Source organism: Pezoporus occidentalis, unplaced genomic scaffold (assembly GCF_034315485.1).
Source record: "Pezoporus occidentalis ecotype Australia unplaced genomic scaffold, CSIRO_AGI_Poc_V1 ctg18, whole genome shotgun sequence".
Taxonomy (NCBI): Eukaryota; Metazoa; Chordata; class Aves; order Psittaciformes; family Psittacidae; genus Pezoporus; species Pezoporus occidentalis.
In genome coordinates, this window is record NW_026913640.1 from 6,654,750 (window position 1) to 6,671,656 (window position 16,907).

The 16,907-nt window shown below is 48.7% G+C and overlaps 2 protein-coding genes across 3 annotated transcripts in view; both read right to left on the reverse strand.

The window, feature by feature from the left end:
* Positions 1-1,628: 1,628 nt before the first annotated feature.
* Positions 1,629-7,192, reverse strand: SHISA2 (shisa family member 2). The gene is made up of 2 exons (XM_062615171.1): positions 6,504-7,192; positions 1,629-4,588 (listed from the first exon to the last, which is right to left on the reverse strand). The coding sequence occupies exons 1-2, from the start codon at positions 6,805-6,807 to the stop codon at positions 4,035-4,037; spliced, it is 858 nt and encodes a 285-aa protein (XP_062471155.1). The 5' UTR covers positions 6,808-7,192; the 3' UTR covers positions 1,629-4,034.
* A 7,599-nt stretch (positions 7,193-14,791) lies between these two features.
* Positions 14,792-16,907, reverse strand: part of NUP58 (nucleoporin 58) — a 37,530-nt gene continuing 35,414 nt past the window's right edge. The window contains exon 15 of one of the 2 annotated variants that reach the window (XM_062615192.1): positions 14,792-14,896. In XM_062615192.1, coding sequence (XP_062471176.1) covers positions 14,814-14,896 — 83 coding nt within the window. In that variant the 3' untranslated portion in view covers positions 14,792-14,813. The remainder of the gene's footprint in view (positions 14,897-16,907) is intronic. The other variant, XM_062615189.1, reaches the window with a different exon arrangement.

Sequence of the window (16,907 nt, forward strand, 5' to 3'; positions counted from 1 at the left end):
TGGGAAGATGGGACTGAGCAATGAGATGAAATTGCACAAGCAAAGAGGTGTACAGTGTCGCAGGGAGGGTTTCCTTAGCCATGCATCATCCTGCACTGAGCTGTGTGACCCACCACAGAGAGCCCATGGGGAGCACTCAGCAGGGCTGTGGGATGGGTGAAGTGACTGCAGGAGTGTTTTCCGTAACTTCTTACAGCCATACAAGGCTAAAAGTGTATTTACAGGCCACGCCACAGGTTTAGAAGTGTGGCTGTGACTTTTGAATCCTCAGGTTTTGGCCTCTTACGTTACAAAGAAAAGGGGCAGACCAGTTCCCCTATGGAACAGATACATGTCTGTTGGTAGGACCTGGGCACTGCTGTGCCCACCCTTGGCCCTGGTCCGAACCCAGCCCTGCGCTGTGGCGCAGCGCTACCCAGCAGCACTATGCCAGGGTTTTCCTGTTATCGCATTACATGTGGGACTGTTCCTTCTGAGTTGCAGCCAATGATACCCTGGTCTCAGCTAGCACTGTAGCCTATAAAAAGTAAATGAATGAATCTTTCCTAAGCACCACTTGTGCTTGCTCAGAGTTTACCAGCAAGTTTCCACACGTGTTTGCCCTGTGCCATCCGTAGTCACCATGTGCAGAAGGAAAACCTTACTCTGCTCAACTGAGGGGAAAAAATGCCAAGGAAAAAGAACAAAGCATGAGGAAAAGCTTTGACACAAGGAATAGGCTTCTCCTGCTGCAAAATGCTCATCACCTCAGCACATCTGCTCTAAGCTGTAGCTGACCCCTCCTTCCCTGTGAGCTTTCTGCTTCCAGCCCTGCTCCTTCGCCTCCCCCAGACATCAGGAAGCTATGGCACTTTGGGATGTGCTACATAGAGCCTGACCAAGGCTACAGTTTTCCCAGACTGTTCTTTCCTATTTGCTTGAGTCATAAACATGCCAGTCTGACAAGGCCCAATTTCCTACCCATGCCCTTTCCGCCCCACCAGCCTCCTGCCTGCAGCATGGCACTGGCATCACCAGCAGCAGGAGGGAGCAAACAAGGGGAAAGCAAAGTGGCCTTGGTCCAGACTGAGTGATGCCCCCGGCACAACAGGGGTTTGGTTTTCATCTCACTTAATGAGGATGGAGTTTGCACAAGTGACAAGGGTCCCTGTGCAGGGGGAGGTGGGAACAGCAGAGACACTTACTGAGAGTTACACTTTCAAAATGCTTAGCTGGTACCTCTGAAACCGACTGAGCCTAAAAAATCCTATGGAAATGACATTTGGCATTACTTGGAAAGGGGGAGCCTGAGGGGTCCCCCCCTACTCCCACTGCTGCTCCCCAGCATCCCTGGAGCCACTGAGACATGAGGGGTTCCCAGTTCACATGATGCTCAGGTGCCCTCTCCCTGCTCCCCCTCCCTCCAAACAAGCCCCTGCAGACATGCCCCATGAGGGCTCAGCATTCAGCCACGTAAGTAAAAAGTATCTGTTATTTTTATTGTTATTCCCCAAAAACACAGCCAAAGCCCCTAACTTTGCTTTTTGTCCAGAACTGGGCTGATCAGATGTGCTGTTGTAGACAGAGGAAAGTAAAGTATTAACTGAAGGGGGAAAAAAAAACCTATAACAAAGCAAACAAAACCAAAGTCACACCATAAAGTATTTATTAAGAAACAAAGTGGGCTTTTTTTCCTTCATTTGTAAGAAACACTTTAAAGCAAGTGCCCTTTCAGAGATTTAAAAGCTGTATCAAATGGTAACATTGGTTTTACATTATTATACATGACATAAAAAACCCACCACATCTCACAAAGCTTTTTTTATTACAACTCAGGTTTCTCTGCCTGCAGTTGTAAATCAGTTTCTACAGACTTAAATTTAACTTATTTTCTCCTTTTTTTTTAACAAACAAGTAAACAATATACAAAGAGATTCACCTGAATTTCATAGGTCAGAGGAGGTGTCCTTGCCAGGGCTTGTGCGAGGCAGGCAGTGCACACTGGCGGTGTGGGGAGAGAGGGCTTGGTTCACAGTTGGGAGAGATCAGGACCGCATGGATGAACTTGTGTTCTGGCCACGCAGTCACAGGCTGGGCTTCATCTGGGGCCAAGCACCTCCAGATCCAGGTAGCAGAGGCCCCGTTCCCAATGCTCAGCTTCGGAAGGTCAGCAGGACCAAGCCTCAACATGGACAGGTAGAACCCTAAATCGCCACAAGACCCTGGTGCAGGTCCTTCAAGGGCCCGGCAGCACCCACCTCTGCTGCACCCGCTGCCTTTGAAGGTGTCCTGGAGCAGAGCAGCCACCCAACACCTCCAGCAGCTGGCCGCTGTCTCGCTGAAGGCACCCAGCCAGGGCAGATGGATGCCAGGTCTCAAGCCAAGTTTCCTCTCCAGGTCCTACGTGCTGAATGGACGCTGGCAGCCAGGAACAGCAGCTCTGGGATAAATTAGCTATTCACTTTCCTATGTCAGTGGTCAAACCATGGCTGCCCGCTCAGACTGCCTGTGTGTGGCATGTTTACGCGTAAACCATTGGATTTGGCAATGCTTAAGCACAGACGTGATTTAAAAACAGACATACAAAAAAAGTAGTATCACAGTTATTGCTACATACTGATACAGTATCGGACAATAAGAAACCTTTTATCAGCTCTGGTTACAGTAATTGCCCAGATTTGATACATGGCCTCAGCCCTCGGTTGCGGTGTTTTGGCTGCAGAATGGATGGAAATGCAGACTACTTAAGAGACAAAACCAGTTTAAACAGTTTGTTGCATCCGTGGTGACACACTGTGATTAGTACAGTCTGATTATTCCCAGCATGCTGCTTCCTGGAGTTTTTTCACCCAGATGAAGCAAAGGAGCTCCATTGCAACGTCGTCCCCCCAGTCCACACCGTCCCTCCTCCCTGGCCCCATGGCATTGCAGGGAGCCACAAGCACCTTCATCCTTTGGTTGGGCCTTTTGCCTTATTTTTAAATACAGCTGTGCCTTCCTTGTCCCTTGCCCCACAGGCAGAGAAGAAAAGGGAATAGCTCTGTGTGAGATCCCACCCCAGCCCCACAGAGAAGAGCTGGTGCTCGCTGGGGGCTGGAGGGGAACAAAGTCCATTTTCAAATGGTCAGACTTGATGGCAGGCAGGACACAACTTCGTGTGCGCTCACACGGGTTTAGTGTTTCATGGGAAGTGAGGTTACAGCAGGCATGTTTGGAGTCACAGTACGACCTTTCTCCGCAAAGGCAGGTTCAGCTCAGGCCCTGCCAGCTCATACCAAAAGCTTTGGTACGAGGAAAGAGCAGGCACCTTGTACCCTGTTCTTAGTTACAAGTTCATAAAGTCTGTGCAAACAACTACTGGGTCCTGATCTTGAAACAAAACCAAATCAAGAAGGGTTTCAAGTGCACTGGAAGGAAGAGCCGAGTAGTTCACACTCTTCTAATTCCTACATAAGTACCAGGGACAAGGAAAACTGGTCTTTGCAAGACAGCCTTCTGTGGCATCTCGCCCCAAACCAGGGATGGTTAAGTCATGGGGCTCATACCAGCACCCAGCAAGCAGGGATTGCACTGGTTGGCACTCAGCTGTGATTGTAAAGCAATAGGAAATGTCATTAAGAAGCTGGGAGAGGAGAAAAGAGGTTCCTTAAGTACTGCGGCCTCGTACAGTGTAACAAAACTCTTTCTACGAATTAATTAGGCAAATACTTCTGCACGTGTCATACCTGAAGGGCACTTAATGGCTCCCGCATTTATCTCACAAGTACAGCAATCTGAAACACACACGGATTTTCAGCGTAATCCTTCGGCGCTGTAAATCATGCACTGGAATGAGAGCAGATCTGGCAATGTTAATTCAGAGATATCATCCTACAGTTTCTGGCAACAGACCCCGGTGGAAATAAATGGTTTATAAACACTGTCTGACATGCATGAGCCTTTCAAAGTTATTTACGAGTGATGTTCTGGAAGCTTCATTCCAAAGAAGTATTTCTCCACTGCTCAGTTTAGATATAAAAACCTACTGGGTGGGGAGGGGGAGGAAGCTGTCAGCGCTACACAGTCACGGCTGGGTACATCTTCTGTTCGCTGCTGGTGTGCGGGTAGGGAGACTGGATCTGCCTGTAGCCACTCTGCAAACCATCGAGGAAGGGGGGCACAGGGGTCAGCGGCATTGAGTCGTGCTGCACAGTGTAGCCCACGTACTGGGGGTGCAGGTACTGCCCCTGGTGCGGCACGATCTGAGTAGCCTGTTGGCAGTTCAGCACTGAGAAGTTCGTCGGCATGTTGACATAGACGTTGTTCATGGTCCCCTCGGGCAAACAGCAGTTGGTCTGGGACCTGGTTGGGGGGGCTCTGGCCCCTGAGTTGGCACTGGAGCTGGAGCTGGCAGCAGTGCTTGACTGGCGTGAGGAGGAGCCCCGGGAGGTGCTGGCACTTGGGATCATGGGGATCGTCTCCATCAGACGGGTGCCCCCAGGGGCTCGGCTCTGCTGGGGCTCCTGCTTGGGCCGCAGGCATCTGCAGCAGCAAGCGGCTACCAGCGACCCCAGGATGATGAAGGCAACAAATACAGATCCAACGATAAGGAATGGCACATAGATGGGCACTGCAACAGTGAGGAAAACATCGTCACTGGGGGCCAAGGACAAACCCCAGCAGCTCTAGCAGAAGGTCCCCCTCACACAAGCTGAGCCCACCTCCCTCCACACAGGTCAACGCAGGGTGAGCATTACAAGCTGTGTGTGCAGCCGAGCATTTTATGCCAAAGATGAAAAGGGCTGTGAAAATCAGTGTCTGGAGTTCCCAAAAACATCTTTAAAGTTACTAGCAGGGAGGAAAGTCCACAGCTCATGCCTCAATGGAGGACACCTGCCTCCTGTTGATGGTAGTCTAGACATCAACCATAACCCCACACCTCACCAGATCCTGTCTCTAAAACAACCTACTAGAAATATCAGGCAAGAGAACACTGGGTTTGAACACTGCTGTAGGGAGATACTTTGCGGACAGGATCCCTGCTTAGAGTTCAGGAGAACGGGATGATCAAACTCCAGTGCTGCACTGCATCTCTCCCCACTGCCAGCCCTCTGTGGCTGCTGTCACCCCCCAGGGCAGGGGACAGCCAGGCAGTGACCAGGCAGCAGCCCCAATGATGAGTTTCTGGCTGCCCTCGGTTTCAGAAGACAAGGGGCGGGTGGTGGGGTGACAGCAGTTCCGAAGCTTCACTTCCAGCAGAGGGGCAGTATCACTCCTTGTGAGGCTTAAAGAAGGACCATCAGGGCAGGAGTGGGCATGAGCAAGGAGTGGGAGCAGAAAGTACGGGTGATGCTTCAGTGGTGGGGTCGGAAGCCCAACGAGGCCAACGGTGAACACCATCCTTGGAACAACCCGGGCTCCGGCTGCTCTGCACTCCCAGTGAAAAAGCTGTTTTGTCTGCCTTAGTAAGAAACCTGCACGGATATATCTGTGCAAAACAGGGGGAAGATGCCAGACAACATGCCTGGACTTCAGCGTTTCCACTAGAACCTGACAGCCCCAAGACTCAGGCAGGGCTGTGGACCCCAATCTGAGCCTGAATGACCACACTGAGGCAGACCCTGATAACAACATGCCCTGGAACATTGGCTGCACCTCCTGCAGGTGACCTGTACCAGCCTGTGCAGGAAATTAATGTAATTAAGAAAATCAATTGTTAACAACATACCCTTGTTGGACTGCAAAGGGGGTCAGCTGTCTGCTCAAGTCAGAATAACTCCTTGCACCGCTGATCACACGGAGCAAGATGCAAACAAAATGCCATGTTCCTTCTACAATTTTAGCACTTTTTAGACAAAAGGTTTGCAAAAAATTGCCTCTCCTTCTGCACTGAGTGACCTACAGCAGGTCTTGAGCAGGTGCACGCACTTGCTACAGACTGTAACACACAAGTTTTCCAGGAGTAAATCTGTCCTAATTATAACATCACTTCAGGCTACTTCTAGTGCGTTCAGCTTGTGTGGATTGCAGCAAGGGCGCTGGGAAGCCACCAGGGCTTTATTTGAACAGCAGCAGAAAGACCCGAGTTTATCCCTGAAATTCAATCTTGTGAAAACCGGTCCTAAGTGGAGGTGGATGAATACACACAATCAGAGTTGGGGCCGGCCAGGAATCATTTCGGAAGGTCACATTACTTTTTGTTTCGCTCATACGTATCGTTCCATTATTTTACTTCCCATCTTAACCGGGAACACAGACGGGGCCGAGGACCCGGTCCCGTACCACCTGCTCTAACGGACGGCAGCGCTCGGCTTCCAAGCAACAGGGAGGGAGAAAAAAAGATCTACACGAGGGTGCCGTGCCCTGTTCAACAGCTGCGGGCGGGCCTGGCCGGCCCCACCGCTATCCTTTCCGCCCCGCGGGAGGGGGTAACCGGCGACGAGGGGGAAGGAGCGGGCGAGAAGTTCGCCGCGAACCCGCGGCGGCTCGCCGGGAGCCACCGAGCCGTGGGGGAGCCCCCCAGTGCCGGGCCGGGGCCGTCTCACCTGCCGCGCCGTCGGGGCCGTCCTTGCCGGGGCGGCCCGGCTCGCCGCCGCCCTGCCGCCGGTCGTTGTCGCAGGCGCCTTGGTCGAGGCGCGCCTCGGCGCTGGAGCAGCAGTACCGGAGGGCGCAGCTGCCGCAGCAGATGGTGGCGTCGCCGCCGTCGAAGCGCTCGGGGCACTGGAAGCCGTCCCGCCAGCCGCCCTGCCCGTCCAGCCAGCCGTGGCAGTACTCACCGCTGGCCGTGGCCCCTGCCGGCAGCAGCCAGCCCAGCGCCGCCAGCAGCAGCCAGCACCGCCCGCCCTGCATGGCGCGGCGCGGCGGGCGGCCGCTCCGTCAGAGCCCCCCCGCGCCGGGGCAGCGCCGCCCGGCGCCCCGGGGCACGCCGCCGCCGCGCTGCGGGGAGTCTCGCCGCGGGTCCTGCTGCCGCCGCCGCCGCCGCATACCCGGGGCTGGACCGCGGGGTGCGGAGCCGCCGGCAGGAAGGACCGGCCGAGCTGCGCGCGGGGCTGAGAGGGGCGGGCGGCGCCGCTACTCGCTGGTCCGTGCTGGCCGCCCGGCCCGCGCCCTGCACACGTCCATGGGTGAAGGCGGCGGGTGCGGGACCCTCCTCCCGCCCGGGGGCCGCTCAACGCCGCCGTGCGCCCCGTCCGGCGCCGCGCTCCGCACCGCCGATGGGCGGGGGGCGCCGCGCCCCGTACTTATAGGCGGCGGTGAGGGCTGAGTGCGCATGCGCCAGCCCCGCCCCGTCCGACGAGGCGGCACCGGGGAACCGGAGCCCGCGTTGAGCCCCGCATCCTCCCGGCGGTCCCCAGCCCAGGTCCGCCCCGCAGCCCCGGCTCACACGGGACCGCTCCGCACACACGCGATGGTTCCGCCTCACGGCGCCTTGAAAGCTGGCGGCGGCTCAGGGGAGCACGCAAGGATGCTCTGTCAAGCGTGTCCGGGAGGATGAAGTGGCAAGGAAGTCTGGGGTTGTTTCTCTCTTCCCTCCAAGTCAGCTCCGGTGTCACCGACCAAAGCTTCTGCTTACAACGCGTTGAGTAGAGTGAAAAACGCTTCTTTTAATAGAAAGGCAGAAAGGGGTAGCTCTGGTAACCAGCTCTGCTTCCAAAACCTGCTGCCAAGTCAGGTGACCGAAAGGAAGGTGACAGACGTAATCTAAATTCACAGAGTCTCTCGAGCTTTTCTTCTTCAATTAAATGATTGTCTTTCACTTAGAACATCCCAGGCCTTCCCCCTCCATCTTCACCTCCCTCTTTTTTTCTCTTTTGTTCCACTTCTAGGCAGCTGCAGAGTTTCACAGAGGTATTAGTCTGGACCAGCAGATTCTGGGGAAATCAGAGCCCAGGTAATGGCTTTTTGCCCCTCAGCTTCACTACAGATCCCAGCAAGTTACTTCCCAGCATCATCCCTTTCACAGCTCAGCCCATTGCTGGAGCCACGGCACCACAAGGGCAAGGTGCAGAGGTGGGTCCCACAGGCTCACACGTTGTCTCAGAAAGGGTTACTAATCTGGGGCAGCTAAACTTTGGAAAAGCTTGTGGTTATCAAGATAAAAAGTGGGATTGCAGCATGACAGGTTCTGCATTGCCCATATCAACCCTGTGGGATCGTGAGAAGAAACTTGCGGGAATTTGAATGATGGAGTTTAAGATGCTTCATCACAAAACCTGATCAGCAGCCACCTGGAACTGTCAGCTTTAACGTGTTCACTTTGGGGTGAGGAGCACATCACACGCTGCCCTGACCCATTTCATGCAAACACCCCACATCACTCAAATCACCCCTTGGCCAAGACACCCTGTGCTGTGGCTCAGCGTCAAAGAACAGTGAGGGAAAGGGCTCATCTGGATAAGGAATTAAAACCACAAGCTCCTCGCCCTACTGGGGCTTCTGGCAGCCCCCAGTGACAGCACAGCAGCTGTTAAATACCTACATTCACAGAGGTCTTCCTGCAAGATCATTTTCTTAAGGTCTGGGTTGGACTGACATCTTCATAATAAGAAAAGCAGGCTCTGGATTCTTTTATATGTGGCAAGCAAAATACTTTCCCAGCCCCATCCTTTGAGTTGATGGTTCCAGTGATACTCAGTAAGCTGGATCTCTTCCAATAGCAATAGCAGACTATGAGAAGATAGTCTACTTTTCACCTATCGCCATACTCATTCCCAGTTAGGAGCCTCAATCATGACTAGATACCAGCACCAGATCCCCTGCAGAGATTAACAGGTACTTTATATATTCAAGCTCAGAATTTGTCTCAACTTGTCTGGGTAAAACCAGAGATAATGGCACACCTCATTACGCCTTTGTAAAGCCTGAAACATTTGGCACTTTGCAAAATGCTTTAGAACATATTTAGCAATAGACTAATTAGCAAAGATTCTTCTCTTTCCCCTGCCTGTTTTTACAAGCCAATCAGGGAATATCTGTATGATTTAAAGTTTAAAGCCCACAGAAGTCCTGAAAAACAAAACCAGTCTTCTGCTCTGCAATGCTTTTGCTCATTTTCCCATGCCTAGCAATCTCATAATATTAGCTCAATCTATTTCAGAGTAAACCAAACCATCACTAAGGCCCCAGGTACTGCAGGACACCAGACTCACTGTGTCCCATCAGGCTGAGCATCTTGCAGCTTTGAGCTATAGTTGGAACATCACATATATATTTGAGTGCACAAAGGTTCTTAAAGCCTAGAGATATTTAATAATGGTCCCATAGCCTATAAATCTTAGTTATCTGCTTCAACTTTGTTTCATTTTTTTCTAGAAGTCTCTGAATTTTTGCTGCTACTACCAGGTATAGCTTTCTGAGGCCTTTGGCTCCACAGAAGTGTTCTTTGCCCTTGCAAAACCAAATGCATGATGGCAGGAAAGCAAATACCATGTCTTATTTCAGTCATTTGAAGAATTCACATGTTGTTCTGTGACCCCTGAAAAATCTTCTCTCTTGGAGCAGGGAAAGTAAGAATTAAATTTACTTTTATTAGTTATCTGAAACTGATAAAATGCATTTTCCACATCATTTTTAACATTCTGAACTGCAGCCTGCCTGTGCAGCCACGTAGGGGATAAGTACATTTACAGCACACTGCAGCTTTCACACAACTTGGCATCCAGGTGCTGCATTGGCTGTGTGAGAGCGATACCCACACACCCAGGCATTGAGCTGGGACATAGCTCCTGGTGCCAGGATGCTGGTCGATGCAGGCAAAGCTGCTGCGGGATAATCACCCCTGTGTAAGTGTATAAGTGACTGTGTAAGACATCTCACCAATTATTTCAGTCACCGCATTGACAGGTACTCTCCTTATTATAACAACAGTGGTTTTGCCATTTTATTCCAACAGTCTTTCTGGAGATGGGAATATTTCAGAAGTATTTATGTGCCTTCAGAACATGGTTCTTTGCTTTCCTTAGGTTTTCAGGCCTCATTTGCTAAACCTCCTTGAAAATACAGCTGCTTCTACTTGAGAAAAAGATTATAGGAAAGGTGTGAAAAGAGGCATAATAGAGAAGTATTTCATCCTGAATAGCTCCCAGTTCAACAGGGGGAAAAATCAAGGACAACACACCTTGAGCCTAAGCTGCTGAACTGGTCACAGTGAGGTACCGCAAACATTTGTTGGGGCTGGCTGTGACAGCACACATTGGACAGGAAGGAAGAGAAAGGACTAATTGGAGGAAGCTGTAACAATAATAAGGCAGAAACAACAGTCCCTGCCCCCCCCCCTTGGGTGTCCATCTCAGATTCTCCAAGATAAAACAGGAGCAGACCTGTCACCTTATTCTGTATCTATTTTAGTTGGAACTCCTTTAGAACTAGGAAAAAGAAAACCCTGCAATACAACCCTCCATGGTGCCCTGAGCTTCTGATGGTGTGTAAGTGGCTCTTGCTGTGAGGGATGTTTTGCTTGCCCTATCATATTTCCAACCCATCCTCTGCAACTTGCCACATTCCCTTGAGGCTGAGAGACACAAAACTGGCAGCAACTCCTATCCCCTTTTCCATTCAACCCACTGGAGAGAAACTTCAGATGGCATATGGATCTGTCTTTTCCTTTCCTTTAGGATATTCAGTTTCATTCTTGGTAGCCTGGTCACCTGGGTACAAGTGAGATTACCTGCTTGGCACTGCCCAGCCCTAGACACCAAGCAGGCATTTATGTGCTTTTCTTGTTACATTTAGCCATTGTATCTACCATTACATCACTACTGTCAAACGATTTTGCAACTTCATCAGAAACATTGAAAATCTGGAATCAAGAATTATTTTGTTTCTGTGTTCTGTCCACAATGTCACAAATTCAAACTAGTGACCTGAAGTCTTCAAACTCTCATCTCCCAAAGAGAAGCTAGAATTCATCATGAGGGTACTATTGTTAAAATCACTTGGCATATAAAATCCAGGCCATGCTTACTGCAAGAGCTGGATTTCATTGCACTTTGTGCACTTTATCAGCAGAGATTCTTCTTCCTGGTAATATAAAACAATAAAATCAATTCCCAGCTGAAGGCTAAGCTGAGTATGTAGGGTTTTGTGTTACTTTTAAAACTGTTTGGTTTGTTTCGTTTTTTTGTTTTTTGTTTGTTTTTTTTTTTTTTATTTTACCTGGAGCCAGAAATCCCTGCATCTTGTACATTCACCCAGGCAAAGCTGCTTCTCAGGTAAGACCGTATTTGCTGCTGACAAAGCAATGTCTTGCTGCCCCCATGTGAAATCAGTGGGAAGGGTAGCGCTGTTAAAATACCATCACTAAGTGTTCTGTATGGAGAACTGTAGTAATCAAGAGGCAGTCCTTACTGACAGCTTACACTAACATAAGTTGCCAGATGAGGATAGTAACCAGGATATAGGAGCTTAATTTAGTACGGCTTCCTTCTCTTCCTGCCCTTAGATTGTTAGCTACCTTTTACACTAGCATAGCTATACCTGTGGTAAATATTATGTAAACACCACTGGTATATTTAAATGGCCAAACTGCTACTCTGATTGTGGTATTACTTGCATAAGCCAGACTGGCTTTTATTTCTGCTCAGGGAGCATTTTTAATATCTACATTTTAAAATACACGTGTATTCATAGGGGAAAGGCTTTCTTTTATTGGCTCTCATTTCCTGGAAAATAATTGGAACAAGATGACCCGAGGAATAAAAAAAAAAAACATCCCAGAAAGAGTCAAAGGACTGTAAAAATAACTTTGAACAGAAGCATATGAGCCCTCCTCAAGGGCTCAGGTGTGAATCTGCACCAGCACCAAGCAATCAATATGCAAAGCTCAGTTTCTGCTATCAGTGCTCCCTGTCCCAGCATATGCAGCAGTGACAGCAGACATCAGCACTGGCACCACATTATCACAGCCCATGCAGACACCTCCAGTATCACACGTCTGGCTCCCAAGTGCACCACTGTCTTGATAATGGGGTTCAGGCATGCAGGCTGAAGGGAGGTGACCGGGTAACAGTATCTGTAAGTGCTGGGGGACATCTTCCAAATTCAAGAGGGCAACACTGCAACAAGTTAAGGAGGAAGCTGTTTCTCAGAAAACCTCCCCCAGATTCAAGACTGAGCCTCCTCAGACTGGGGCTTTAGGGACTTCATTAGCATTGTCCAGCTACTCAGCTGTGATCAATACAGCTGTCATGCTCTTCTCCCAGGAGTCTTAGTACATTATTTTTCGGCGCTCCTGCTTAACTGCAGCCACAACAGATTGCTGTTACAATATATAAAGACCTGGACACAAAGCTGATGGGCACATCTCAAACTGAAACGGGGGCTGTTTCATAATCCAATGATTCTGCCTGCTCTAACCAACCACTCCAGCCACTAGCAAAAAACAAAAGAATATTAGATTTTTTTCCCTTCCTCAGACAGAGAGGAAGAATTACTTCTTGTGGACTAACTCCATCTTCCCACAGCCTGCCCTTCCACTGAGACTGGCCAATTTGACAAGGCATTGTTATTATAAAGTTATTTCATCAAATGCAGGAGGAAAGAACTAAGAATAATTTAAAAACAAATTTACTGTTGCTCAGCTCCTGATGCCATAGCACAAGACAAGGATTTAGGCACCACACAGTGCAAGCAGCATCGCTATGCAGCTGCAGCTCAGATTGCTGCCTGTACAGTCAGATTAATGAGCTCCAGACAAGAAAAAAGTGCTGCTTCTCTTTGTATGGTTCAGTGGGATTTAGTACAGCTTAATATGCAGTTTGAGATTTTATACGGGGATTATTAGTGCAGATGAGCAAGAAGCAGCAACCTGGTGCAGAAAATTAACAATGCTTATGAGAACATGTTCTAGATCAGGAATTTTTTATACTGCTTACAAAAGAAGTAAAAGACTGTATCTGCTTGCATCATTTGCTGTTTTACTTGACATCAGTAGCGTAGCTCAAATGCAGCTTATTTTAAGGATGATATAATCTAGCAATTCTTCCCCAAACACCATTCTGAGGGCTAACTTTAAATGAAACATCCATCACTCTGCAACAGTGCGTAGTTTTATATGTTATTACTTCCATCATTGCTGGAATACTAGCACCATTCACCTGCCTGAGCCCACATATCCCTTTTGCCCCCATTTTTCTCAGCAGCTCCAATGCCTGGCAAACCCCGTGACCACCACAGTGCTGGTGTCACCATGACAGAGCAACAAATAACAGCTGCAGTGGCTGCTGCGGCACTGGAAATAGAGCATGGGGAGAGGTGATGAGGAAGGTGACACTTCTCAAGTATAAAGTGACAAGTTAGAAAACCATTTCTAGCAAGATATTGTTACTAACAGAATACAAATTTCAGCTAATAGGCATTTGCATTAGACTTGCATCCTTAATTCAGTGATTCCTGCCCAGCACAGGGCAACACGGATGAGCTGCTGCAGCCTCCCTGCAGCTGCAGCCCCTTCTGCACATCTCCAATACAAGCAGGAGGATACTATTGGCACCAACACAGCATTACCATGCCTGAAGACAACATAAACAACATTTAAAGCCTTCCCTTGTTACTATCAGAGCAGAGCTTAGCATCAACCTCACTTTGCTACCATGGGATGAAGCAGGAGCTTTGCCCTTGTGGTCTATACTACATAAGCTTAGCTAATGGCCAGAGCAGGTCTGACCCTCCTCGGGGATAAGGCTTGCTTCTGGTTTGGCTGTTGGAGGTATGCAAACACTTGGCTGCCCACCGAAAACTGTTCTTGTAGCTTAAGCATTATACTGCTGCTATGGGGGCAAGCAATGGCAATGTTAGCTGCAGAGAGTTCCTTCATACAGCCCCCAGTTCCCTCAGTCAGCAGCCAGAAAGGTAAAGACCATTCCCACCTGAAACCAACAGAACGTGCATTGCTAAGGCTCATAGCTGTGGCATTAAGGCTAGCACATTCCTCTTGCTACCACTTCTCTCAGTTAACTTCGTCCAACCTGATGCTGAATCAGAATCACAGTAGCTGCCTTTGGCATTGCTCTTAAGGATAAAAGAGGCAACACATGGGTGAGCTGAGCCAAGCACAGCTGCATGAAGCAACAAAGGTGAAACTGGTAAGATACAGGTATGTTCAGCCACACCTCCAGAGATGTCTCACACTGCTAAGATCTAGGGCAGTACTGACCTAAATGCTCACTGCCATTGCATCCATTTGGCATTTGGGCCCACCCAACCCAAGCCTTTTGTTGAAAGATGGATTTTTTTTTTTTCCAGTAAGAACTCCTTTATCACACATACCTTACCTTATATCCCTGGGTAGAACAACAGAACAACAGCAAGTGTTTGTGCTCAAAGGTTTGATTCCTTTTTGTGTATGTTGGTAGAAAAATAAAGGTAGTCCAAACAGCCAAGAAATGCTAACACTGCTAACAGGATTAGAGGGGTTTGGTGTTATTACAGTTTAGAGCAGCCTCTACCCAGGTGCTTAACCAAGGAGTTAACAGACTAGCTTTAGCTACCCAGCTGTACGCTGTTTGTGCATGGTTTTTCCTCCCAAGGTTTCACCCAACTAAAGGTGTACTCAAGCTGATTTTCACAGCATTTTTCCCCAGGAGAACTCACCCCTTTCTTGTCTTATTAAGATTGCATGGTATTTTTCAGAATTTCAAGTTTCATATAATAAAATAGCTTGATTTTGAATGTTTATCAAGTCTGTGCTTCTTTCCCTTTTTACCACACCATGACGTCTGATCAAAACCTCATCATCCTAGCTTGCTTTTGTGACTGGCATCATCACCTCTGAAGCATATGTTCTTACCACAACATGCCACACTAAACACACAGAGCCAGCAAGCGATTTCTTGCCTAGGAGATACACCAGCCTCTATTTAGAACCAGATTTTGGAAGCAAGTTCACCTAGAAAGCTGCTGTCCTGCCTCTGCTGCCCAAGCACACGCCGTAGAGTGACAGCTGCACTGAAGACAAAAGAAAAAAGGAAATCCATCAGTCCGAAACATTAGTTGAACAATCAAAGTAAAATACCTTTGACCTGTTCAGCTACTGATGTGTTTAGCACAGGAGTACGTACTCTGAGTTCTCCATGGTTGTTCAACAGAACCGACCCAATATCCTGTTGGGGACAGATCTATACTCAAACAGAAGTAAAATCAACCCAGAAACTTTTATAGTTTATAAGAAGCTTCTGAACTTAATCAAAACCTGTTCATTATGAGCCAGACTTTCCTTACTTTTAAAAGGTGAGGAAACGGAAAGTAAACCATTGTTTAGGAAAGTTATCAAAGCTAAAGTAAGACATCGCCTACTCACCTCCTCACTGTGGCATTTCAACAGCAGTGACGGGCTACAGAAGTTAAAACCCTGAGGCTGAGTAAAAAAGAATTAAGTCATAAACCTCATAGCAATTGGAGTCAAATGGGTCAGAAGGTTCATTCCAATACTGAAGTTTAACAAAATCCTTCTACTTTAAACAAAGAGTGAGAAAATGTGAATGACCTGAAAAATAAAGAAGTGACATAGAATCATGTTGGAAAAGGGGATCAAAAACCCTTCACCAGCTTTGTTGCTCCTCTTTAGACCCACTCCAGCACCTTCATGCCCCTCTTGTAGTGAGGGACCCAGAACTGAACACAGGATTTGAGGTGCAGCCTCACCAGTGCTGAGTACAGGGAGATGCTCACTGCCCCAGCCCTGCTGAACACACTATGTCTGATACAAGCCATGTGCCATTTGTCGTCTTGGCTGCCTGAGCACAAGCTGGCTCATGTTCAGTGGCCATCAGTCAGCACTTCCAGGACCTTTTCTGCCAAGCAGCTTTTCAGCCACTCTGCTCCAAGCCTGTATCACTGCATGGGGTTGTTATGGCCCAAATACAGGACTGAGCCTTTTGTTGAACCTCATACAGTTAAGTTACAGCCCATTGATCCAGTCTGTCCAGATCCCTCAGTAGTCTCCTACCCTCCAGCAGATCAACACTGCCAATCAACTTGGTGTCATCTTCAAACTTGTGTGCATTCGATCCCCTTACTGAGATCACTGATAAGACAGAACTGATACCAGTACTGGTACCAATACTGAGCCCTGGGGAACACCACTTGTGACCAGCTGCCAACTGGATTTAACTCCGTTCACCACCAGTCTTTGGGCCTGGCCATCCAGCCAGTGCTTTACTCGGCAAGCAGTACAACCATCCAACCATGAGCAGCCAGTTTCCCCAGGAGAATGCTGTGGGAAACAGTGTGAAAGGCTTTACTGAAGTCCAGGTAGACAACATCCACAGACCTTCCCTCATCAACCTTAGCACAGCAGGAGATCAGATTAGTCAAGCAGGACCTGCCTTTCATAAATCCATGCTGACTGAGCCCAACCACCTGGGTATCCTGTACATGCACTGTGATGGCACTCAAGATGATCTGCTCCACAACCTTCCCTGCCACTGAGGCCAGGCTGACAGGCCTCTAGTATCCTCGATCCTCTTGCTGGCCCTTGTAGATGGGTGTCTCATTTGCTAACTTCCAGTAAACTGGGTCCTCCCTGGTGAGCCAGGACTACTAGTAAGTGACAGATAGTGGTAGTATGTAATGGCAGGCTTCTGCCACCTGGTGAAAGCAAAATTCTCCACAGAGCTATGAGAATCCTGATAGGACTCCATTAATTTTATGTTTTATTTCTTTTATGGAGTTAATTTATGATTCCCCCCAAGGTAAAAAATGTCAACCATGCAGAAAATGAAACTACTGCAATCATCTATTTCTACCTACTAAATGCAACATTCAGCCAACACAAAAGATTCCATTACAAGCTGCTGATTTGGAACTACAAAAATACCAACATACAAATATTCAACATTCAGTTCAGAAGAAATGATCCCAAACTGAATTAAAACAAATTGTCCTGTTCACAGTAGGAAGCCTTGTGCTCTACATCCCTTCATCTCTCCCCATGCTTCTCCCCCCCCCCCCCT

Coding starts and splice junctions, on each gene's coding strand:
- SHISA2 (XM_062615171.1), bottom strand. CDS start 6,807: ATGCAGGGCGGGCGGTGCTGGCTGCTGCTGGCGGCGCTGGGCTGGCTG. Junction 4,589..6,503: donor CGGCCCCGACGGCGCGGCAG/GTGAGACGGCCC, acceptor TCACTGTTGCAG/TGCCCATCTATGTGCCATTC.